Source organism: Anabrus simplex, chromosome 2 (genome assembly GCF_040414725.1).
Source record: "Anabrus simplex isolate iqAnaSimp1 chromosome 2, ASM4041472v1, whole genome shotgun sequence".
Classification (NCBI taxonomy): domain Eukaryota; kingdom Metazoa; phylum Arthropoda; class Insecta; order Orthoptera; family Tettigoniidae; genus Anabrus; species Anabrus simplex.
Genome location: NC_090266.1, coordinates 309,642,202 through 309,667,535, shown reverse-complemented (window position 1 = coordinate 309,667,535; position 25,334 = coordinate 309,642,202). Strand labels below are relative to the sequence as shown.

The 25,334-nt window shown below is 39.2% G+C and overlaps 1 protein-coding gene across 1 annotated transcript in view; it reads left to right on the top strand.

Moving 5' to 3' along the window:
• Positions 1–236: 236 nt before the first annotated feature.
• Positions 237–25,334, top strand: part of LOC136863522 (uncharacterized) — a 34,494-nt gene continuing 9,396 nt past the window's right edge. Inside the window, exons 1-2 of the mRNA XM_067139909.2 lie at positions 237–398; positions 17,163–17,259. Of these exons, the coding sequence (XP_066996010.1) occupies positions 237–398; positions 17,163–17,259 (259 nt within the window). The remainder of the gene's footprint in view (positions 399–17,162; positions 17,260–25,334) is intronic.

Genomic DNA, 25,334 nt, shown 5'->3' with positions numbered 1-25,334 from the left:
TGATTATGTGTACGGTAAGCAATATTCCTCTCTATTAAGATTTTCTGCTTAAGAATTTATCATTATGTATTTTCAGAAGAAAGAGCACTGTTCATTCAGCAACTGCAGGTATCCGGTATCTTCAGTGGGGTGTTGTTGTTTCTCTGGTAATGGAGCCAATAATCTGGTGGGGGTTTACCAGTCCCAAGGGTTACTCCTGCTTTCAAGAAGTACAAAATTTCCAGCACGTTGTAAGTATGAGTGTGAGCAAGGAAGGAGTCCCTATGGACTGCAACTCGATCTGCTGCCAAGCTGCCCGCGATAAGCCCCGCCACTACACTCGCTATCTGGTCCCGGGTGCCGGTCCTCGCAGGAAGTGCGGCCAGTTGTCGCTGGGCACCGCTACTGGCAGCTCCATGGTGAGTCCAGAGTCCTTTCTTCAACACTGGCCGGAGGTGAAACTGATTCTAGTTTAGTAACGGTTATATTCTTTAGCTGCAGTCTGCTTTCGATGTCATAGCAAAATGTTACGATTCTAGATATCATTGGTGGAAAATGTACATCGCTGCCAAGGCGATAAAATATTAAATTTAATTTCTAAATTACTTCTCTAAATAAACTTGAAGTCAATATTTCAGGTATTAAGCGCCGTCATATTCATGAAATTCCACACTTGTTTGCGAAATGACAGCTACGTGATATTGGAATACAACAGTAATTAATGTGTTTATTGAAATGTTTAATATTCATGGTAAGAAGCAAAAAACAAACATTCATGGCACAGTTAAATACTCTGCAAAGAATTTTGCATAATATTGGAGTATGTAACTGTATATTTCTTTTAATACCTTTGCCCAATCCTTAGCATTGCAGTCGAATATGGGTTGTTTTAAGTTTGTAGGACTGAAATACATCTCGGCGCGATGTTTTGCTATCTTTTTGGAATGATGTGCGATACTTATAAAAGATAAGACGACTTCCTTGTCTATGGGAGGAGGAGGAGGAGAGAGAGAGAGCAATTAATTTCATTATTATCAGTGGCGCCCTGTGTTTCATAATTCCCTAACCTCGGCACCATGTGGTCTGTCATTTGAGCTCTGTATCATTTAGTGCAACGCATCAATTTTTTATTACATGATTGGATACCTAGTGTTTATCGTCCTGTCTTGTGTGATCAATTACAACACAAGTCAAGAGTGTAAGTGTGTAAGTAAATGATAACGGTATCATAGGGTCGCCCGGAAGATTCGCAGTTGTCAGGCAGGAGCGGATAACAGAAGGACAGTTCTCATATTTGTTCAATCTTTCACATGTTTTCTATCGGTCGTTAGACTGAAACCATCCTCTCAGCTTTACTAGTGAGTGAGTACACGTCGAAAACGTCTCGCATACGCGCTTACTGACAGCGAACATCTCGTATCGACAATTATTTATACTGATGGGCTCATAAAATTAAATATTCAATCGCCGGGTTTCATTCCAGGATGACGTTCGATCAGTTATAACTGACTTATATAAGGTCCATAGGAACTTATTGCAAATTATACTGTTGTAGTACTGGAATATTTTTTAATTTTACATGCGAAAAGTACTTAATATCTGGATGCATGTTCTGAAGATTTTTTCAAATAGTTTCCTGAGCCTGACATCCCTTACGAAAATAAACATTCTGACATAACCAGTAGAGAGAGAATGTAGCCAGTAATTTCCAAGAGTCTGAGAGCTATATTCCTCGGCAAGTGGTTTTTGTGTGATGCAAGATGCCACTATAGTAACCATCTCTGTCTCACAAGCTAAGTCCGAAATGCATGTAAGTATAAGCTTAAGTTGAACTTCATTCGGTATAGACCAATATTAGACCTTGTCCTACAGGACGTACCTCCATTCGCGAGACGCCTCCTCAGGCAACAGGATCAGAGGTTGTTTGCGAGGAGAGAGTATTAATTTAGCAATACCCAGGGATCAAATCTCGGACGTTGTTTAAGAACTCTCGGTTACGCGCAATCACAGTAAGGAAAGGGAACAGGAAAGCTTCTCGAAATTTGTAATTGAGCATGAAGGGGCTGAAGAATTTGACAAAATCCAAATCCAAGAGTAACGGCGATGTATGAACAGAGCTCACGGTAAGCAGAAAACAGTAATCAGATTGCTGGTCATGTGGTAGGGTAACCTAATGCATGATCCGGTCATCATTTGGCACCTCACTGCTCTCAGACGAAATTTACTTTCAAGTTTCTCTCACAGTAGACTGCATATGACGTCTGCCGCTGTGCCACATAGTACTAGACATTCTGCGGTGAGTGTTGAAGAGCAGACACCACTACACAGGTAGAATGAAGAACCTCATAGGAAATCTGTCAGGATCGTGAACGTATACCAGCAATGCCTAATTCCCTTGCAATAATTTAACATAATGTCAAACTGAATCTGAAGATAATAGTGAGGAGATCATCTGTAATGTCAATAATCTTTAAAATTAGATAAAAATTTCCTAGAAACAGCATAGTAAACGAATGACAAGCAAGAGGAGTCTCAAAGAGCGGCGAAGACAAATAGACAGGGAGTGGAGTCACATACACCTAGAGGAATATCAGCCACAGACATGGATGTGCAATATTTTGCAAACACCACCGCAAGATAGCAAATGAACCGAACATTCCCTCACGCACTCCCCAGCTAAGTATCAAATATAAGGCTCTAATTAACGTCACATAAAACGTCATCTCCGACAAACTAACCGTGAAATTAGAGCGTGCATATATCTTATCTTAGAAATGTTCAAACTCCATATTCTCTTCACTGTAGTATACATTTTGGTGGGAAATGGCTTCAACGTAGAGTAGATAACGCTCAACTTGCCCAAGAAAATCAAAAGGTCAAATTTAAAATAAATACATTTTAATTTACAATCTGCTTTACGCCGCACCGACACAGATAGGTCTTAACGGCGACGAAGGGATAGGAGAGAGAGATAAGAGTGGTAAGGAAGCGCCGTAACCTTATTTGAGGTACAGCCCCATCATTTCCCTGGTGTGAAAATGGGAAACCACGGAAAACCATCTTCAGGGCTACCGACAATGGGGTTCGACCCACTATCTCCCGAGTGCAAGCTGATAGCTACGTGACCCAAACCGCCGCTCGGTAAAAAGAATTCGAAACACGGCAGAGAGTTCAGTGAACTTGTTTTCTCTATGATATTTCTGAACATATAAATCCATAGCCGCTAAACTGAAGTGGAGAAAATGCCAGACTGAGTTGTTCGGATAGTACAGCGTTGTCTTTTCGAGCCTAAGTCGACGGGTTCAATTCCGACTCAGTCCAGTGGTATATGAAGGTGCTCTAATTCGCCGGTCTCATGACCATAGAAATCCTGCGAGACGAATTTAAGATATTTTACTTATTTATTTTACAATCAAAGTACTCCGTGGGACGTAAAATTATATTATTATTATTATTATTATTATTATTATTATTATTATTATTATTATTATTATTATTATTATTATTATTATTATTATTATTATTATTTACGGCTCATTGGGTTAATGGTCAGGGTTATAGCTTTCAATTCAGCGGGTCCTGGGTTCGATACCCAGCCGGATCAGTGATCTTACCCGTGTCTGTTTAATGCCTATGGCTCGGGGAATGGGTGTTTGTGTTTGTCTCAATACATCACACCACCAACTACCTGAGAGACACGCAGCAATAGTGGATACGTCCCTCCAAAGAGATTTGGTGCCAGGAAAGACGCAAAACAGGGTCCAAACCACGTATGCAACACTATTCGTAACCAGTACCCCACCAAGATGTGAGAAAAGCGTCAGGATAAGATTATTATTATTATTATTATATTATTATTATTATTATTATTATTATTATTATTATTATTATTATTATTATTATTATTATTATTATTATTATTATTATTATTATTATTTGTTAGTGGTTCTAGGACTGGGAAAGAAGCGGCCTGCCTTAATTAATATACACCACCAGTATTTGCCTGGTGTGAAAATGGAATATCATAAAAAATAATCTTACGGCTATCGATGGTGGGGTTCATCATCTCCCGATTGTAGGCTTACTAATATGTGGCTCATACCACGCATCCAACTCGCTCATTATTATTATTATTATTATTATTATTATTATTATTATTATTATTATTATCAACATCATCCTCATTATCGTCGCCGTCATCATTGTTCACGACTAATGTTTTATTTTTAGCTTGAACAGAAGTTTGTGATGTTACAGAGACAGGTTTACTGTTTCAATTTACAAATGTGTATCACTATCAAAGATTTCCATCATAGGCTTACATGTCAATTAACGCCTTCCGTAACTCGTAAAATAATGCCTACTTGTAGCTGATGCAGTATGATTATTGGTTGCCATCATCCTGCTACAATTGCCACAGTAATATATATTTGTGAATTTCAGAGGCATTTCAGGGCATTGTACACTCGAGTGCAGAAGAATTGGCCAGTAGCGAAATATTTAATTTTGTACATTCTCCAAACGCGAGGATATTCGTATACAGTGGGCAGCCGCTAGCCGAAGAGGTGATGCATAGAATCTTGCCACCTGCAGAATATGTTCATCCTATTTAAGAGGAGGATTTTGAAAGAGCCATCTTCTGTGACAGCCAATTTTTGTGCACTCGAGTTGTTTTCACTTTTGGATATGTTTGCTTTATTGCTGTCATTCTGTAGGGTTAACATTCTATATCCAGTTCACTGGCAAAGCAAGCATGCAGTTTTACGGGAATGTTGGTATAGTAATCAAAGCTACGAGGTCACCTCTGCACCATAGAGATGTTACTTTCATTTCAAAAATCCCACATGCTTTGCCTGGGATTCGAACCGCGGCTGTCATAGTCAGAAGCCAGTGATTATGCCACTCGTCTGTCATGTACCCTACTTTACTGGTGTTTCACAGGCGAATCAGGAAATATTCTAACACATCAGTTGGGGTGAATAGCTCAGTCAGTAGAGCGCTGCTCTTCTGAGATCAAATTAGTGTGTTCGACCCCGCCTCAGTCCGGTGGTATTTGAAAGTGCTCAGCCTCGTGCCAGTAGACTTTTACCTTATGGAACTCCTGTGGGACAAATTTCAGTGCCTCAGTGATTCCAAAAACCCTTAAATGAGTTTGTGGGACGTAAAACTATTATTATTATTATTATTATTATTATTATTATTATTATTATTATTATTATTATTATTATTAACATCATCATAAATGTGAGACAACCGCTTTGTCGTAAGGGGTTCAACCCTTCGAAGAAAAATGATTTCGGTAAAAGGAAGGTCAGTGAAAGAATCTCTGGGCCCGCGAGTTGGATGAGAAGATGGGAAGAATGGAAGAGAGGACCCTGGTGCGAGTAACTGGACGCAATGTCTGTTTTTGCTAGGGACCCAGTTCCCAGGTTGAGAGGTACTGAGGAGGATTCCAATTGTAGACGCCTCCTACGACAGTCAGGCGATGTATTCTGTCCCCCGCTTCCAGGGGTTTGTTCTAACCCTGTTACACCCAGGCAAACGATACTGTGAGGAAAAAGCATCCTGTTTTCATTAGAACTGCTACCTTGTATTCAATTTAAGCTTCTTCAGTTTTTTCAGTCCTTTCCATTGTGATGTGAAATACGTAAAAAGAACATAAAAACAAATCCTTTTAAAAAGACCATAAAAACGCTAATTCCTAATCATAACACAGTAGACTTATCACATATGTTAAAAATTATCTCAAAGCTAATATCTGTACAATTACTCGAGAAGCACCGAAATAAAAGTTCGAAGTACATGTCAAACTACGAAACATCATATATAATACTAGCAAGATACCCGTGCTTTGCTACGGTTTTAAAATGAATGTTCTTATTCAAAGTTTTACATTTTGGAGAGTCCACTATCAGCTGAGCTTGTAAAATATTCCCTCAGTTCGTACATCAAACGGTTTAGGGGGAATGATTATTTATTTTCTGATCTAACACTCATTTGAACCCCATACGGAAGAATTTGAATGTTTTAAACCTTATATTACTTAACTTCTAGGATGTAAAAGCGACCAACCTGTGAAATTTGTATGTTTTTATGTTGAACAGTAATGGCGGAATGAACACTTAGTTAAGGGGTGAAAGTTTTTAAATATTAATTAACATCTAGGGTATAGAAGACCACCCTTCATTAAAAAAATTAAGTTCGTGCCTGAAATTGTTTCAGAAGAGTGGATATTGTGTTTTCCAGTGTCAACGACGACCTAAACCCCTGAGGGGAGAAATATTTTTAAGTATACGATATTTTACACCTAGGACATAAAAAAGAAGACCTTCCTCGTAAAAAATTACAACTTTGTGCGTCAAACGGTTTTGAAAGGATGAATAATTTTGTTTACGGAGCTAACCTCATTTAACACTTTAGGGGTGGAACGTTAAAATGTTTCCTATTTTACAACTAGGGTTTAAAATATATACCGCTATTTCGAATTTTGTCTCCATACATTAAATCGTTTCGGAGGAAGGAGTAAATATATTCGTTTTCGGATTTTAATCCCCATTTTACTCTCTAAGCGGTTAATTTTGTTTCAAACATTCTGTTATTTAACACCTAGGATATCATTTGAATTTTAACTTCATAATTCAAACGGTTTCATATAAATGCATATTTTTGGCATCATTCCTCATCCCCAGGCAAAACCCCCGTAGGGGTCTGTTGTTTTAAGTCCACTTCTTATTTGTATCCTCATAAAGAGAATTCAACTCCTTTGACACCCCCCTTAAGTTTATTCCACCCCCCTCCCCGCCCCTGCTACAAAATGCGCATGTTTTTATTTTTAAAGGAGATTACAAACACCAATTTTCTCGTCCATAACATCCTTAGTTTTCGAGATATAAGTATCCCCAAACAAAGAATTCAATTCATTTTTCAATGCATTTATCCCCCTCTCCTTAATTGGATTTTCCGAAAACAAAAGAACACGTGTTTATTTTTAAAGGAGATTCCAAATACAAATTATCATGTCTGTAACATCTTCCATTTTTGAGATATAAGTATCCTCATAAAAAGAATTCAACCCCTTATTCAGTCCTTTTTACAGCTCCAACCCCTTAAGCGTTTTTCCGAAACAAAAAATATGTGTTGCTTTATTTTTAAAATATATTCAAGATACCAATTTTCACGTCTGTAATATGTTCAGTTTTTGAGATATACCGTAGATACGCTCATTTTAAAAATTCGCCCCTTTTAATACTTACCCTTACGTGGGTTTTCAGAAAACAAATTATGCATATTCCTTTACTTTTACAGGAGATTCCAAATACCAATTTTCACGTCTATAACATCTTCAGTATTTGTTATATAAGTATCCTCATAAAAAGTATGCAATACTTTCTTCATTTCTTTTCACCCACCCCACACCCTTGAGTGGATTTTTCGAAAACAAAAAATACGTGTTTCTTTATTTTTAAAGAAGATTCCAAATACAAATTTTCATGTCTGTAATGTCATCAGTTTTTGAGATGAAAGTATCCCCACAAAAACAATTCAATCCCTTTTTCAGTCCTTTTTACAACACCCTTGAGTGAATTTTCCGAAAACAAAACATACGTGTTTCTTTATTTTTACGGAAAATTTCTAATATAAATTTTCATGTCTGTAACATCTTCAGTTTTTGAGATATAAATATCCTCATATAAAGAATTCAATCCCTTATTCAGTCCTTTTTACAAACCCCTTAAGAGAATTTTCCCAAAACACAAAATAAGTGTTCCTTTATTTTAAGGGATATTGCAGATACCAGAGCTTCCGTGGCCCAGGCAGCAGTGCGCCGGCCTTTCATCACTGGGTTTCATGGTTCAAATCCTGGTCACTCCATGTGAGATTTGTGCTGGACAAAGCTGAGGCGGGACAGGTATTTCTCCGGATACTGCGGTTTCCCCTGTCATCTTTCATTCCAGCAACACTCTCCAATATCATTTCATTTCATCTGTGATTCATTAATCATTGCCCCAGAGGAGTGTGACAGGCTTCGGCAGCCAGCAAAATTCCTATCCTCATTGCTAGATGGGGCTTCATTCATTCCATTCCTGACCCAGTCAAGTGACTGCAAACAGGCTGTGGATTTCATTTCATTGCACATGCCAACTTTCACGTCTGTATTAACTTCAGTTTTGGAGATACCTGTATCCTGATAAAAATAATTCTACCCACTTTCTCAGTAATTTAACCCCCACTTAATTGATTTTTCCGAAAACAAAATATTACGTGTTACTTTATTATTTAAAGAAATTAAAAATACCAATGTTCATGTCTGTAATATGATAAGTTTTTGAGATATACTGTAGATATACTCATTTTAAAAATTCACTCCCTTTAACACTTCCCTTTAAGTGGATTTTCAGAAAAAAAAAATATGCATGTTCCTTTACTTTTACAGGAGATTCCAAATACCCATTATCGCGTCTGTAACATGTTATATTTTTGAGATGTATTGTAGATATACGTGTTTATTTACTTTAAGGGAGATTCCAAATGCCAATTTTCATTAAAGTAACATCTTCAGTTTTTGAGATTTAAGTATCTTCATAAAAGGTATCCAACCACTTTTCTACCTTTTTTCATACCCCGAAGGAGGATTTTCAGAAAACACACAGATACGTGTTTCCTTATTCTTAATGAAGATTCCAAATATCAATTCTTACGTCTTTAAACTGTTAAGTTTTTGAGATATAGATACACCCATTTTTAAAATTCACCCCCGTTTTCACCACGTTAGCGACGGAATATACTAATATCCTCCCATAATGAGCACCTACATTGTATTATAAATGAATTCTCAAAATTTCATTTCTTTATGTCCAGTAGTTTTCGCTCGGCGATGATGAATCAGTCAGTCAGGACATGTTACTTTATATATATATTAGCAATTCTTCTCTGTCATTTACAACGGTAAAATATTCTGGAATGATTTCAGCTCCTATTTTAGCACAGAAATGCCTCATTTATCACGGCAAACATAAGCTAACATGAAGAAATAGGCGAGAATTACGTAAGAGTGAAGTTTTAAAGAAAAATCCACCATCGGCAGTTCTGTGACAAATGTATCCTACTGTAGCCTTCTGTAAATTCCGATGCTTTTGATGATGCTTGATGCTTGTTGTTTTAAGGGGCCTAACATAGAAGGTCAGCGGCCCCCCGATGCTTTCCATAACAGCTTTGACACGCAGGGCAACATAGGGTTAAGGCTGCTATAACAGAGTAGTTACGTCATCCCTGTGGCTAGGGTTCAAGAGAAATATTCACGGTGAACGCAAGTGTGAACAACACTAAAGAATCTATCGTTATTTGGAGGATTGTCGTGACTGGGCATCGAATGGAAACTTTTGTAAAACAGGTAGAGATCATAACACCGGACTGGATATAAATAATAAAGAGTAGTTCCAAACAGGTTTTCTTTTTGGCCATTTAACGTCATTTCTTTTACAAGTTGTTTTACGTCGCGCCGACACAGGTAGGTCTCATGGCGAAGATGAGACAGGAAAGGGCTAGGAGTAAGATGGAAGCGGCCTTGGCCTTAATTAAAGTATAGCCTTATGTGAACTGATAACAATACATCGTCATTATATTTGTCACTGCACCCATTCCTGTCAGAAAAACATAGCCGTCAGTACGCCACACGCCCTGAGGTTTAGTTAAGTACTTGAAGTGCCGTACATCTTTTTAGCGTTGTTGTAATAAAAATTGGAGGGAAACCCATCTCAGCAAAAGCCACCGATCTCTGGGAAGAACGACTCTACTTAGGCCTACCTGTCTTGGTGCCTACATTCCTAATTGGGAAAAGAATATCTCGGCGTAGTTCACCACTAAGCGAATTCTGCAATATATGCATATGCATGGTACTAGATAGACAAGTGAACGTCGATAAGTGAACACGAAGAGGTTAATGACTTCTATATAGCTGTACTAGCTTTAGTGCAGTCTCACGAATGTGGTAATTACAAGCCCTCGTGGAAGTGCAGTGAAAACTAAAAATTGGCTGCTCACACGAGGCTGTGGGATACGTGGCGCAATGCAGAATGCCCCGAAATACAGTACTTTATAATATCTCTAACCTCTTAACTTAAAATATTTTACGAGTAATGACAACACCGAGAATATCCGGGAAACCTAACAGTATCGATATGCAGTAAATGCATTTAATATAATGAAAGTCCCGAACATTAACATTTTGTGCCCCTAGTTGCTAAGTATCTAAACGATGGCTTCTAAGATCACTTTTACTTTTCGAATTCCTGTCACATTGCCTAGACGCCGGTCACCGATATACACCATTGACAATTGATAGAAAAAGCAGCAAACATCGGGTATTTCCCCTTTATATTTCATTCAATTTTGGCTCTTCTCTCGAGATAGATGATGATGATGAAGAATTTTATCTATAGTGTAGTGGGCCCGGTAATTATTTCAAAGGGAGTGCAATTCCAGGCAGTAATAGAGGAATGGAGAGAGGGATTGGGAAAAGTTTTAAAATCTGCAGTCAGAACGACTAAAACATGTCATATTTACTTAAATAATTGTAAACAACTTCTGGAAAGTTTACTAATTGATTCGTTTTTCCTTCATCCGATTGTCTCAGTGTATTCACCATGTGAGGGTACAGATGAGGTTGAAATTGACAAGTTTTATGAAGCATTGAGTGACATCGTAGTCAGGGTCAACAGCAAGGATAGGATAGTGCTAATGGAAGATTTCAATGCGAGAATTGGAAATAGAACTGAAGGATACAAAAGGGTGATTGGTAAATGTGGGGAAGATATGGAAGCTAATGGGAATGGGAAGCGTTTGCTGGACTTTAGTGATAGTATGGGTTTAGCAGTTACGGATACATTCTTCAAGCATAATGCTATTCACTGCTACACATGGGAAGATAGGGGTATCAGATCCATAATAGACTATATTATAACCGGCTTCGAATTCAGGAAATCTGTTAGGAATGTACGGGTTTTCGGGGAGTTTTCGTTGAAACAGACCACTATCTGATCTGTAGTGAACTAAGTATCTCTAGGAATAGAATAGGGAAATTGAAATCTATCTGTAAACGAATAACAATAGAAAATCTCCAGGACGAAGAAATTCGGCAGAAGTACATGGAAATAATTAGTAAGAAGTTCCGAACAGTGCACATTAAGCAGGTTTAAGATACAGAAAGAGAATGGGTGGCATACAGTGATGCTGTAGTAGCAACAGCAAGGGAAAGCCTAGAAACAACTGTGGTGGAATGATGATGATGAAGTGAGAGCAGCTTGTAAATGTAAAAAGAAGGCTTATCAGAAATGGCTCCAAACAAGAGCTGATGCAGACTGGGAATTGTACATAGATGAAAGAAACAGAGCGAAACAAATAGTTGTTGAATCCAAAAAGAAGTCGTGGGAAGATTTTGGTAATAACCTTGAAAGGCTAGGTCAAGCAGCAGGGAAAACTTTCTGGACAGTACTAAAGAATCTTAGGAAGGGAGGGAAAAAGGAAGTGAACAGTGTTTTGGGTCATTCAGGTGAACTCATAATAGATCCCAGGGAATCACTGGAGAGGTAGAGGGAATAATTTGAAAATCTTTTCAACATAAAAGGAAATGTTCATGGTGGTGTGGCGAATAACGGAGGTCATGGGGAGGAGGAAAATGATGTTGGTGAAATTACGCTTGAGAAAGTGGAAAGGATGGTAAATAAACTCCATTGTCATAAAGCAGCAGGAATAGATGAAATTAGACCTGAAATGGTGAAGTATAGTGGGAAGTTAGGGATGAAATGGCTTCATAGAATAATAAGATTAGCATGGAGTGTTGGTAAGTTACCGTTAGATTGGATAAAATCAGTAATTGAACCTATCTATAAACAAGGGAACAGAAAGGATTGCAACAACTATCAAGGTATCTCATTGATTAGTGTAGCAGGCAAAGTATTCACTGGCATCTTGGAAGGGAGGATGCGATCAGTCGTTGAGAGGAAGTTGGATGAAAACCAGTGTGGTTTCAGACCACAGAGAGGCTGTGAGAATCAGATTTTCAGTATGCGGCAGGTAATTGAAAAATGCTACGAGAGGAATAGGCAGTTATGTTTCGTAGATCTAGAGAAAGCATATGACAGGGTACCGAGGGAAAAGATTTTCGCCGTACTGGGGGACTATGGGATTAAGGGTAGATTATTAAAATCAATGAAAGGCATTTACGTTAACAATTGGGCTGCAGTGAGAATTGACGGTAGAATGAGTTCTTTATTCACGGTACTTACAGGGGTTAGACAAGGCTGTAATATTTTGCCTTTGTTGTTCGTAGTTTACATGGATCATCTGCTGAAAGGTATAAAGTGGCAGGGAGGGATTCAGTTAGGTGGAAATGTAGTAAGCAGTCTGTCTTATGCTGAATATTTTGTCTTAGTGGCAGACTGTGCCGAAAGCCCGCAGTCTAATATCTTGAAACTTGAAAATAGGTGCAATGAGTATGGTATGAAAATTATCCCTTCGAAGACTAAATTGCTGTTAGTAGGTAAGACATCTAAGAGAACAATGTCAGATTGGTGATACAAAGCTACAACAGATAGATAATTTCAAGTATTTAGGATGTGTGTTCTCCCAGGATGGTAATATAGTAAGTGAGATTGAATCGAGGTGCAGTAAAGCTAATTCAGTGAGCTCGCAGTTGCATTCAACAGTATTCTGTAAGAAGGAGGTCAGCTCCCGGACCAAATTATCTTTACGTCGGTCTGTTTTCAGACCAACGTTGCTTTACGGGAGCGAAAACTGGGTGCACTCAATATGTCTTATTCATAAGTTAGAAGTAACAGACATGAAAGTAGCGAGAATGATTGCTGGTACAAACAGGTGGGAACAATGGCAGGAGGTATTCGGAATGAGGATAAGTTAAGAATGAACTCGACGGATGAAGCTGTACGCATAAACCGGCTTCGGTGGTGGGTTCATTTGAGGCGAATGTAGGAGGATAGGTTACCTAGGAGAATAAGTTAAGGAAGTGGAATCAGAGATCACGTTTCTGCAGATGATGTTATTCTGTATAGAGTACTAAATAAGTTACACGATTGTTAGTAACTGCAAAATGACCTCGTTAATGTTGTGAGATGGACAGCGGGCAATGGTATGATGATAAACGGGGTTAAATGTCTGGTTGTGAGTTTCAAAAATAGGAAAAGTCCTCTCAGTTTTAATTACTGCGTTGATGGGGTAAAGGTTCTTTATGGGGTCGCTTTAAGCACCTTGGTGTTAATATAAAGAAATATTTGAATTGGGGTAATCACATAAAGTCGATTGTAAACTAAGGGTACAGATCTCTGCACATAGTTATGAGGGTGTCTAGAGGTTGTAGTAAGGATGTAAATTAGAGGGCATATAAGTCACTGGTAAGACCCCCAACTAGAGATGTTTCCAGGACTTGGGAGAAAGAAGACGAGCTGTTCGACTAAGTGGTATGTTCCGAGCTGTCAGCGGAGAGATGGCGTGGAATGACATTAGTAGACGAGTAAGTTTGAGTGGTGTCTTTAATAGTAGGAAAGATCACAATATGAAGATAAAGTTGGAATTCAAGAGGACAAATTGATACAAATATTCGTTTATAGGAAGGAGAGTTAAGGATTGGAACCACTTACCAAGGGAGATGTTCAATAAATTTCCAATTTCTTTGAAATCATTTAAGAAAAGGCTAGGAAAGCAACAGATAGATAATCTGCCACCTTGGCAACTTCCCTAAATGCAGATCATTATTGAATGATTTTGAGCACTCACTACTCCCCATTGCTTTTATATACCAGCTGATGCATTTTTAGTATCTTCGGGTGCTTTCAGAATATGAATGTTCTGATTTTGCCTTCCGAAAAATCCGCGGACAAACCAGACGGAAAGCACAATAAAAGAAAGGCCATCATATGCCCTTAGGGTGGCTTGACTCAATCTTTCCTTCCTGAAAATACCGAAGGAGCCTACAACAGGCTGACAGTCGCATGATCACGTTACAATGTTGTTATGTATATTTATTACTATTCAACTAATGCACTGAATTATACAACCTTTTCCACGTCAACTCACCTTCGTCATGAGCCCTCTCAACTGCTATGGACGCGAGAGTGGTGTTCCAGACACTGGAAGTGATGCTGTATCGACACTTCCCACATTCGAGCATCGGAATGTGGTGGGAAATACATATGATTGCAAGACTTTTTAGCGCAATTACTGAAAATACTTAACGGCAATAGTTTAAAGAAATATTCAATGCTGAAAGCATTTCACAGAATTGACATTTATTTCTGACAGCAACGAGTATGTTCGAGTTTATAATAGAGGGTCTTTTAAAAGTCCTTAATATTCTTGTGAACAATTTGAAAATATTATTCTCCACAACCTATGTGTATAGTAAATATTAAACTTCAGCTAAGCAATGTGAATCTTTGGAACAATAATTATTTAAATGCCAAGTTAAGGAAAATTTAGAGGGAATTTAAAATCTGTTCAGGTCCTGATACGTCTGACAAAGTCCACTGATACATCAATAGCATTCATAGTAGCCCAATTCTTGCTCGGCAGGTAGTGAGGTACCGACATCAAACAGTTAAACATACATAGCGCCCATGAAGCAAGGGAATCGAGTCATGTACAGAGGACCAACTCATTCGCCATACATAAGTCGTTAATTCGTTTTTGGGAGTAGGCTTTATACATTTTAAATCGTACATGCATAAAAGATTTGTACGATGACCTGACTTAATGTAGGTAATTGCTTGGGCATGGGATTAGGGTCATCGAGGCTTCCGATAAAATGCTGTATCAGCGATTTTAAGAAGCAAATGTGGTAACATGCTTAGGATAGCCAGGATTAGAACATCTGCATATCACAGTCCAAACCTGCAGGGTGATGGAAAAATCTGTGTAGCTAACTGTCAATATTTGATTGTTTCTCCACATTGTTTTGAATGAAATGTCGTGTGGCTTTTAGTGCCGGGATATCCCAGGACGGGTTCGGCTCGCCAGATGCAGGTCTTTCTATTTGACGCCCATAGGCGACCTACACGTCGTGATGAGGATGAACTGATGTTGAAGACAACACATACACCCAGCCCCCGTGCCATTGGAATTAACCAATTAAGGGTAAAATCCCCGACCCGGCCGGGTATCGAACCCGGGACCCTCTGAACCGAAGGCCAGTACGCTGACCGTTCAGCCAACGAGTCGGACATTGTTTTGAATAACCAAATGCAATGTACGGTGGCACTTGCAACACCGCTTACGGCTTTGGCTGTATGGTCCTAACAGCTAATCGTCTTAATGGAAACCGCGTTGTCGGAATTCTCTACCGCAGGAGCTCTAGACCAGCTCCATGGTGTAGGGTTAACATGCTTGGCCTTCACCCACAGGCCCCAAGTTCGAATCACAGCCAGTCCAAGGATTTTAATTCTAGACTGAGGGCTGATACCGGTCTCACTTAGACTTGTGAGGACATCTGAGTATCTGTCTGGTACGACAGGCAGCGGGTCCGGGAGTTGAAACCAAGCAATTCAGCTGAAGATGTCGTTACGCCGACCACATGACACCCCAGTATCTTCAGACCATCTAGCTGAGTAGCAATCATCTCGACAGGCCAATGTACTCAAAGGTCTCCTTGCACGACAGATTTGCTTTGGGAGCTCTATAACTTGCCGGAATCCAAAGACACGGATTTGTCGTATTTAAACGCCATTACTTACCACTAACTCTGCCGGGAACTCTTGGAAGGCAAAAGCCACCGAGGTCATTAAGTTACGTGAACGAATCGTATCCATGAAATTTCATAGTAATTTTTGTCTTTAACTGCTTTCACGCAAATCTACAGCAAAATTAGCGGTAAATTAATTACAACCATTATTACTAGAGAAATGTACATACGTACCTACAGTACAGCGACTAAATTTAAGAAACGAGATTTCCACTTCCGGAGATGCACATGGCCCTGAGGTTCACTCAGCCTACACCAAAAATGAGTACCAGGTTAATTCCTGGGGGCAAAGGCGGATCAAGTGCCGAGGCTACGGATAGTGAGAGCCTTTACCTTCCACCCCTCCAAGGGCCTTCATGGTCTGTATGGAGATGACTTTGTTTTTTTTACCTACAGGGACTATTTCGCTGTAGACACTACTCTCTTCTGTGGCATTCCGCTGCATTGTGCCGTCTGTCGTCTCCTTCTCGAAGTCCAGCGCTAGCACCGACGAATGCGAGTGCTATGCCAGTGAATTATCAATACATTTGTCCATCAGGACTAGCGCGGGCAATTCAAACGGGAAATTGTATGTGAAATTTGTATCGTAAGGAACACAAAAATGTTTTCGTTGAAAGAAAAATAGCATGGTCCATGTACCAATAATTATATTAATTAATGAGTTTTCACCGACGAATGGGAGTGCTATGTCTGTGAATTCTCAATATCTTTGACCATTGTGACCAGCGCGGGCAGTTCAGACGGAAAAATAGAGGTGGATCGTAAGTAAATTGATTTTTGTATAAATAAAATAGCATGATCCAAGGACTAATAATTGTATTAATTAATGAGTTATGGTCACAAGTCAACAACTCGTGGTTCGAACCCCACTGTCGGCAGCCCTGAAAATGGTTTTCCGTGGTTTCCCATTTTCACACGAGGCAAATGCTTGGGCTGTACCTTAATTAAGGCCACGGCCGCTTCCTTCCCACTCCTAGCCCTTTCCTGTCCCATCGTCGCCATAAGACCTATCTGTGTCGGTACGACGTAAAACAACTAGCAACAACTCGTCCCACCAAGTAACATCAAGCAAAACAAAGCAAAGCAATGCAAAGCAAGGAAGTTCAAAAACGTTAAGTGAGCAAAGACTTCACACACAAAAATGCTTCATGAATAAAAAATATACCGAAGCGCTGTGACGTTGTAGCACTCATAGTCGTAATGTAGTAAAGTACGCATGCGTATATTTCTCTAGTAATAAAGGTATTTATTAATTTACCGCTAATTTTACTCTTCATTTACACAAAAGCAATTATTATCTTCCATTTAGGACAAAAATTATCATAAAATTTCATGGATACGATTCGTTCACGTAATCAGGTCATCAGTAGAAATGAATGAATGAATCTGTATATAATCATTATAATTATCAATGTTACCCATTCTCTATTTACAGATGATGGATGAAGTGTGGTACCCAGACACAGGACTCACGTACGGACAGTTAGAACTAGATTTGGGGGACTGGGTGCTCAGACCGACTTCCTCTTCAGGTAAGTTCAAAGTTTCTCACTAGATATGTTGAAATTGCATTATTTTTTCAGTGTTAAAGCCTTAATTTGAACATGCACCATTACTTCGGCCAACGTCATTTTTGAACCCATGGATTCTCCTCGAGAATGAAGATACGTAGTTTCAAAGAAAGTAATGTTTCACCAAGTAAATAGTATAGTGATCACATCAGCATTGCATTCAAAATTCTGCTGGCTGACATTGCACGCCATGCTGTGACCTGCAGTGCTCCTACCAGCAGCAAACAACATAAAATGAATGAGTAAGAGAAGGAAATTTCATTAGCACCAGAAAAACTATTTACTACTCCGTAGTACCAAGATCAGCGACTAATGGCATTGTTTAAACCAGGGCCTCTCAAACGCCCAAAATCTCACGCGTGTAAACAGCGGCGCAGAGTTCCTGTGCACAGTGCATCGGTCCCGCTCGGCTCGGCTCGGACCAACGCTTCGTCTCTGGGCTACTAGGCTAAGCTCGGCTCGGATTTGGAGCGCTACGAAGCAAGTGAGGTAGAGGGAGACAGGAAGAGCGAGCGAGACAGGCGTGGGGAAAGAGAGAGACAGCGCTATTGCTTTAAATCGAGGAGTGGGGGGTCTGCACTCTGTTCAACCAAGCGAAGTCGTCTTTTGCACCGTGCACAGTGCATGCACCAGGTGTATGCTTACCCTGAGAGGCCCTGGTTTAAACAATAAAAAAATCGTGTCATCATCATCCATCATCATGTTTATCATATTCAGTATTTCAACAAAACCGACACAGGCTAATAATGGAAACCGGGAAGATCATGCCGTATGCTGGAGGACATGAACGAGGTGAATTTCTAAATAAACTAAAACACCCACGAAGAAATGATGCAGATAAAATATTTAGGTCAGAAAATTTCGCATATTTTTCAGCACAAACAATGTTGTGTCCATAAATGTAAAATGTCCTCTCTACTGACAATGTCACTACTTGCTTTTCTGAATTCAGTATACTTGTTTTTGTCTTTAAATTTAAAAACTCTTTAGAATGGTTTACAACATATAATTATAGGCCTACTGATGAAATCAACAGATTCCTAAAGCTAGTAGGATAATTTGTTTTGCAACAGTGTTGGAGAAAAGACCTGCAGTTCGAGGAAGAACACACCGCCTCACACTCTGACCAATGTGTTCAACATGACATTCTACGTGAGTACCTCGTATTGCGACAAATGTTGTACGCCCAAGAAATATGCAGGAGGAGCTGCCGAGATCTGCAACGAAACAGAAAATATCTCATGCTATCTTTGTGTGATGTATGATAACAGACACATTTACGTTTCCAAGGTCCTTAGCTATTGTTCTCAGGTGCTTTGCTCATACGAATTTTGATTATAAGTGTGATCTATTAATATTAGAATTCTCTTGCTAATAAACACATTCTCCAAAATATAATCTTAGGACCGCACCGGGTTAGGGTAAAGGTGAACTGTCCTGTTCGTTGGAGTTAAGTGGAATGCCCGAACTCATGGCGCAGTCTGTTAGTCGCTGTCCTTAAATTCCGGCTGAGATCAGTGTGTGGCATTTAGGGATGCTCAAAATGAACCGCCTTCAGCGTATCCCAGGTATTTCTGGGGTCGCTGGAGCCTCCCAGGCTCATTTCGGTTTTGGCCGGGGGTTTGCGACTGGATGCCCTTTCTGACGCCACGTAATTCTTGAGATGAAAATCTCGACCCAGGATCGACCGGGATTCGAGCCTCACCTTTGTTGGTTGGAGGCCAGCAGCTAAGCCACTGAGCTAATCATGCCCTCTCCCCCACTGTCATTGCCTTTCGATGTGTAAAGTAATTCATGCAGGACAAGACCACAACATTTCGGTGTCCCTTAAAATCGGTAGCATTTGAGGGGAAGTTTTACCAACAACAGCCAGCACCGTGATGAAGGTGTAGCATGCCTGCCTCTGAAGCGAAGACCTCGGGTTCGATTCTAGGCCGGTATATGAATCTTAATTCTGGGCTGAGTTTTGGAACGGCGGTCATTCAGTGGGACGAACTGAGGAGTTCTCTAATGCGAGAGACAGTGGACCCGCTCAAGAAAGCCAAAAGATAAGCTGAGGAAGTTGACACGCTGTTCAAGTGGCACTTTAACATCTGCAGGCCATCTGCTGAACGGCAACCGTCTTGGTGCCAAGGGTTTCTTCTTCTTCTTCTTCTTCTTCTTCTTATTATTATTATTATTATTATTATTATTATTATTATTATTAGGCGTCTCCATAGATCATAAACATGTGGTTAGTGGGAAGTAAAACAAATAATCCTCTTCTTCTTCTTGGTTTTACGTCGCACCGACTCAGGCATGTCTTATGGCGACGACGGTTTTAGACACAGGCAGGACTGCGAAGGAAGCGACTGTTGTCTTAATGGAAGTACAGCCATCGTCTTTGCTTGGTGTGAAAATTGAAAACCATTGAAAACTATCTTCAGGGATGATGACGGTTGAGTTGGAAGTCACCATCTCCCGAATGCAAGCTCATAGCTACGAGACTTGGACCACGCAGCCAACTCGCTCGGCATATTATTATTATTATTATTATTATTATTATTATTATTATTATTATTATTATTATTATTATTATTATTATTATTATTATTATTTGTCGTTTAGGCCTACTGAGGACCACGGGGCTCGTATCTACTCTTCGGTAAAGTTGTTGCTTTTTTCTTCTTCCATTACTCCTTCATTTGCTGACTAGGAGCCAGCTTTCTCTCTTTTGTCCACTTAGTTCCTGTAATCTTCTTACTTGTAAGGGACGTTGGGAAAACACTGTGTCGGATGGCTTGACGGAACCTTCAGTCAAGGAGTCGTTGTTTTAGATATGCGAGTTGTATTATAGTTTTTAACTACCAGGACAACGTTAGAATTTACGATTGGTTCATTGACTTGGCTAGAATAATTGTAAAAAGAAAAGTCATCTTTGTACAGGACATGAAGGCCCTTGGAGGGGTGGAAGGTGACCTCGCCTCTCCATGGGGTAGAATGTTAAGCTCTACGCACGGCCGTGTTTGTTCCCAAGAATTAACCCGGTAAACCTACTAATTTTTTGTATAATATGGGTGAACCTCAGAGCCATATGCACATCCGGAAGTGAAAATCTCCTTTTTTAAAAGTCTCGAGTTCCTGGCGGGCAATGGGACCCACGTCCTTCCGTGTGAACAGAGCACGCCTTTACCACCTCGGCCAGGCAGCGCCTAGAAAGCAATGGCAAACTACCTCACTTCTCATCTTGCCTAGTACGCCTCATTTTGGTGCTGCCATTGGTTTTGGGTGGTTTCCTTATAATCGCATAACCTTTGGTGGTGCTATTTGAGGATCCAACCAGCCTCTGGGCTGATGACCTGACAGGTATAGATATTCTTTCCAGAGAATGATCGATGCTGACAGTTTTGAATTCCATAGAGAAAGTACCAATAATAATCGACTGCTGTTGTAAAACCGTAGAATCGGAAATGATCCTCACCTCAGCTCATAACTCAGCACTGACGGGTACACTGTTCTGTATAATATATTTCTAATTCTTTCAAACCCGACGCTGGTCTTATGCCAGTCCTACCGACCAATCTATGCCTTCTATGATGTTCCACCACAGCTAATGTGAGCGTTCACTGACCAGGTCTCTAACTTGCTCAATGTCTTCACGAAGCTGACTCAGTTCCGTTCCAGACTGTCATACCGAGGAGCAGTCACTAGTCTGAGCCAGAAATCAAACCTAAGGCCACTGCACAATAGTCTACCACGTTAGCATTCAGTATAAAATGCTGTACAAACAAAACCAAACGAAATCAAACCCCATGGCACAACAGCCCCGAAAGGCCATGGCCTACCAACCGACCGCTGCCCTGCACGAATGCCTGCATTTGATGAGGTGTCGTGTGGTCAGCACGACGAATTCTCTCGGCCATTATTCTTGGTTTCCTAGACCGGAGCCGCTATCTCTCCTTCAAACAGGCATTGTCACCCATGTAGAAAGAGTTTATTAAATGATACAATATTCACATTCTGAATTTGTCGCTAAGTAACTTACAACTGTGTTCGTCAAAGTGAGTAATAATGATAATGATAATAATAATAATAATAATAATAATAATAATAATAATAATAATAATAATAATAATAACAATAATAATACACTTTAATGATTTTTAAAGGCTTAAAGTTCACCCGGACTAGGGTTCTTTAACGTGACAGTTAACGTACTGTCAGAAATCTTTCTCATTTCCGCGCTGTTAACTGCTAATCGTCTGTGTCGGTTCTCGACGCTGCACTCTTGGTTGCAGGCAACGAGCATATTATCCGCAGACCCACACAGCTAGGTTGAAAATGGAAATCAAATTCGGGTATGACAACTGAATGTAATTGGCGGTCGGCTTAGTATTAAAGAAGGCTAGAATGACTCGGTCCGTGTATATAACACTAATGCACTGTTCAGTAGCTCCTCATAAAAGCATAGCGCACTATAAGAAGTACCTGGCCATTTCCTATACCCTTCATCCAATGAGAAAACCCCCTTCATTTCAATCGACAACGATATTTGAATGATTATTTGGTCATTAAAATATTTTTTTTCATCTAGCTTTCCAATGGGCTCACTGAAATGATTGATTTCTGCTTCAGGTGTAGAAGTACCTGTGCCATCGGAAGCCTAAATGACGTCAAATTAAAACATCTGCAGCGCGGCAGCTGAGGCCATACAATTATTATTATTATTATTATTATTATTATTATTATTATTATTATTATTATTATTATTATTATTATTATTATTTTAATTCTCTAAATATTAGGGTTGTTTTCGATTCGTTATTGATCCAAAGAAAGTATAGTAACCATATTGATCCTTTGCCCGAATGCCGGTCGTATCCCCCAATTATTCCACCATCACACATATCATTCGAAATCAAAACGTCTCTAAAGGAGTGTAGGCTACTACGAAAATGAGGAACTAGATAGTTTACAATTTCTTTCCTCACTGAATCAAAAGATGTTACACATCAGCCTGCCAAGATCACTGGTATATATATACCAGCCATCCCTACAAGCATTATTTTCACATCTTTCCCCACAGGGAATGGTTACATAAGGAATGAAGTTACTAGCATTAGTCGGACCCAGTCCCGTTTTTAGGTATTCTCACACAACTGCGCCAAAAGTCGAAAAAAAAACCTTGACACTGTCTCCTAACAAAGGCATTCAATTGACAATTCACATTGAAGCACACTTTAAATAAAATAACTTCTTGAGAGTTTTGCGTATAGCAAGTTGTCGGACTAGAAATGTAATCTAAAAAGATACAATTTCGTTAACAGTAAAACATGCCCCGGTTTAGAAAGCCAAGAATAACGGCCGAGAGAATTTGTCGTGCTGACCACACGACACCTCGTAATCTGCAGGCCTACGGGCTGAGCAGCGGTCGCTTGGTAAGCCAAGGTCCTTCAAGGGCTGTAGAGCCATGGGGTTTGGTTTTTGGTTTGGTAAAACATGCCAATTCACACTGCGATAAACATTAAATGAAAGAGTTTTATAATAATTACATACGATAGAGTAACCGAATGCAAAAAAAAAAAACTCAAAAAGTCACGAAGTAATTACGAGATAAATAATTTAGCACATGTTAAATTTTAAAAATACGGAATATTACACATAAATAAAGCATGCTGTCGAAATTGAAACATGTTCACGAAGAAACGGGTCATTTCTAGGCAAATAATGGTAAATTTGTGCTATTAACGTAACTAATATTGAATAAAACCTTTCTAATACAGTAGAAGTTGGTTAATTACAAAGTTTTATATCCAAACTCGTGAAAAATTTCTCGCGATCCGTCCACATTCCTTAAAGTATTATATTGTTTAATTCCAATTAAAAACAAAGCAAAATGTGTTTATGAATTCAGAACTTTGCGTGGGTGGAAAATAATAGTAGTGTAGGGTCGTGCTGGTAATGGAAACGAAATTGTAGTTGTTGAGAAGCAAAGAAAAGGTTCAACTCTTGGTTGCTTGGTGGTACGCTTCTTGATTATTCTTCTAGGTAGTGAAATCTGAGTTTCAGTAACCGAAACAAAATTCCACTCTTTAGGCCTAAATCAAAAACTCCACGTGGAACTGATTGACAGCTGGTCAGCTGTCAGTAGACCAAATGAGACATTCCACTGGCTATTGACGTGGAGCTTGGGCAGCTGGTAAAATGTCCGTAATTAATTACAAACGGATTCAGCTACTTCCATCTTTTATCCCTTGGTAGTAAAGCTTTTAACGAATAAGTGAACTTGAGTAGTTTGCAGATATCATGCCTGTAAATTCAAAGAAACAAAGCAAATGTGTATTCTCTTTAACTTATTTTTAAATCGATGTTTACAGGCGTATCGTGTTATCTAATTGAATAAATTATTACCTTCATGATAGTTTGAACAGATACCTATACGAAATACCAGAAAAACTGCTGAAGTAACAACTCATTATATTATGATAATCTGCCTTTGTAAGTTTTATACCAACGAACCTGCAGATTTTTAAAAATAATTTTAAAGCTAATATTATTACCTAAAGTATGTCCTAAACCTAAATAGTTACAAACGTTGGGTTCTCGTTTAAAGGAGAAAAGACTGCCAGCTCCAGTTATAAGATTTTCCTGGTATCGAACAAGAGAAGATGAATTTCGTGAGTACTTCACAGAAGAGGGCCCTCTTGTTTACTGTAATAATATTGAGGGAGTGGTATCAAAATACGGAACTACATACAACAAGAGGTTTATCGATCGAACCCAACAAAATATCAAAGCTGTCCTCTTACACATCACCAATAAGTATAGTTCGATACCAGTAGCGTATTCTTAAGTCTTGAAGGACAACTTTGAAACCCTTGCAATGTTATTAACGGCAATAAGGTATTCAGAGCACGAATGGATTGTTTGTGGTGATCTAAATGTTACAGGAATGCTTCTTAGACAACAGTCAGGTTACACAAAATATCCATATTTCTTCTGCCTGTGGGACAGCCGTGGATGTGATGCATAGTTGGTTAAAAAGGAATGGCCAGCCAGAACATCAATGGATCCAGGAAACAAGAATATGATAAATACATCTTTGGTGAAACGAGAAAAAGTCATTCTGCCACCTCTCCATATTAAACTGGGGATCATGAAGCAGTTCATAAAGGGATTGAATAAAGATGGTGACTGTTTTAAGTACATATGTCAGAAATTCTCCTTCCTGTCTGATGCTAAAGTAAAAGAAGGAATCTTTGTGGGACCACAGGTAAGGAACCTTGTGACAGACGAACAATTTGAGGATTAGATGACCTGTGAGGAAAGATTGGCTTGGATAGGTTTCAAGAATGTGATAAACGGATTTTGGGGGGAAGAGGAAGCACCCGCATCACAAGATATTCGTAGCAGATATGTTGATGGCCATGAAAAATTTAGTTTGTGATATGACTATCAAGCTGCATTTCTTTCATAGTCCACTCGACTTTTTACCTGAAGACTTAAGAGATTTTCGTGAAGAAAAGAACACGAGGAGCGGTTCTACCAGGACATGAAATAGATAGAAACACATTATCAGGGTAGGCGGCATGCTGTGATGTTAGGTGACTGTTGCTGGTCTATGAAGTGTGACACTCTGGAGTTGCAACACGTCAGACGATCATGAAGATCACATTTCTGCAGCAAAAGGAAGAGAGTTTAAGTAATGAAAATCGTACCCTGGACACCATTTGTGTAAATTAATATTGTAACTTGACAAACAAAGTAATTAATAAACTGTTTTCTAGATTCACTTCATTTTAAGTTAGTTATAGTTACTTTATCGCTGTTAATTTCCTAAATTTCGCTATAATTGATATTAAATATAAAGTAAATGCATAATTTGAAATTCTGTAAAATCCTTACGTGATACATAAACTATGATTTCCGATTCATAAAGAGGAACTAAAACTACATTAAAATCACACATCAAAACTAAAAGCCTTGAGAAACAAATTTCATCTTATAACTCAGTGTAATTAATGAAACTTTTCATTAGTAATACGTGTTTTATGAAG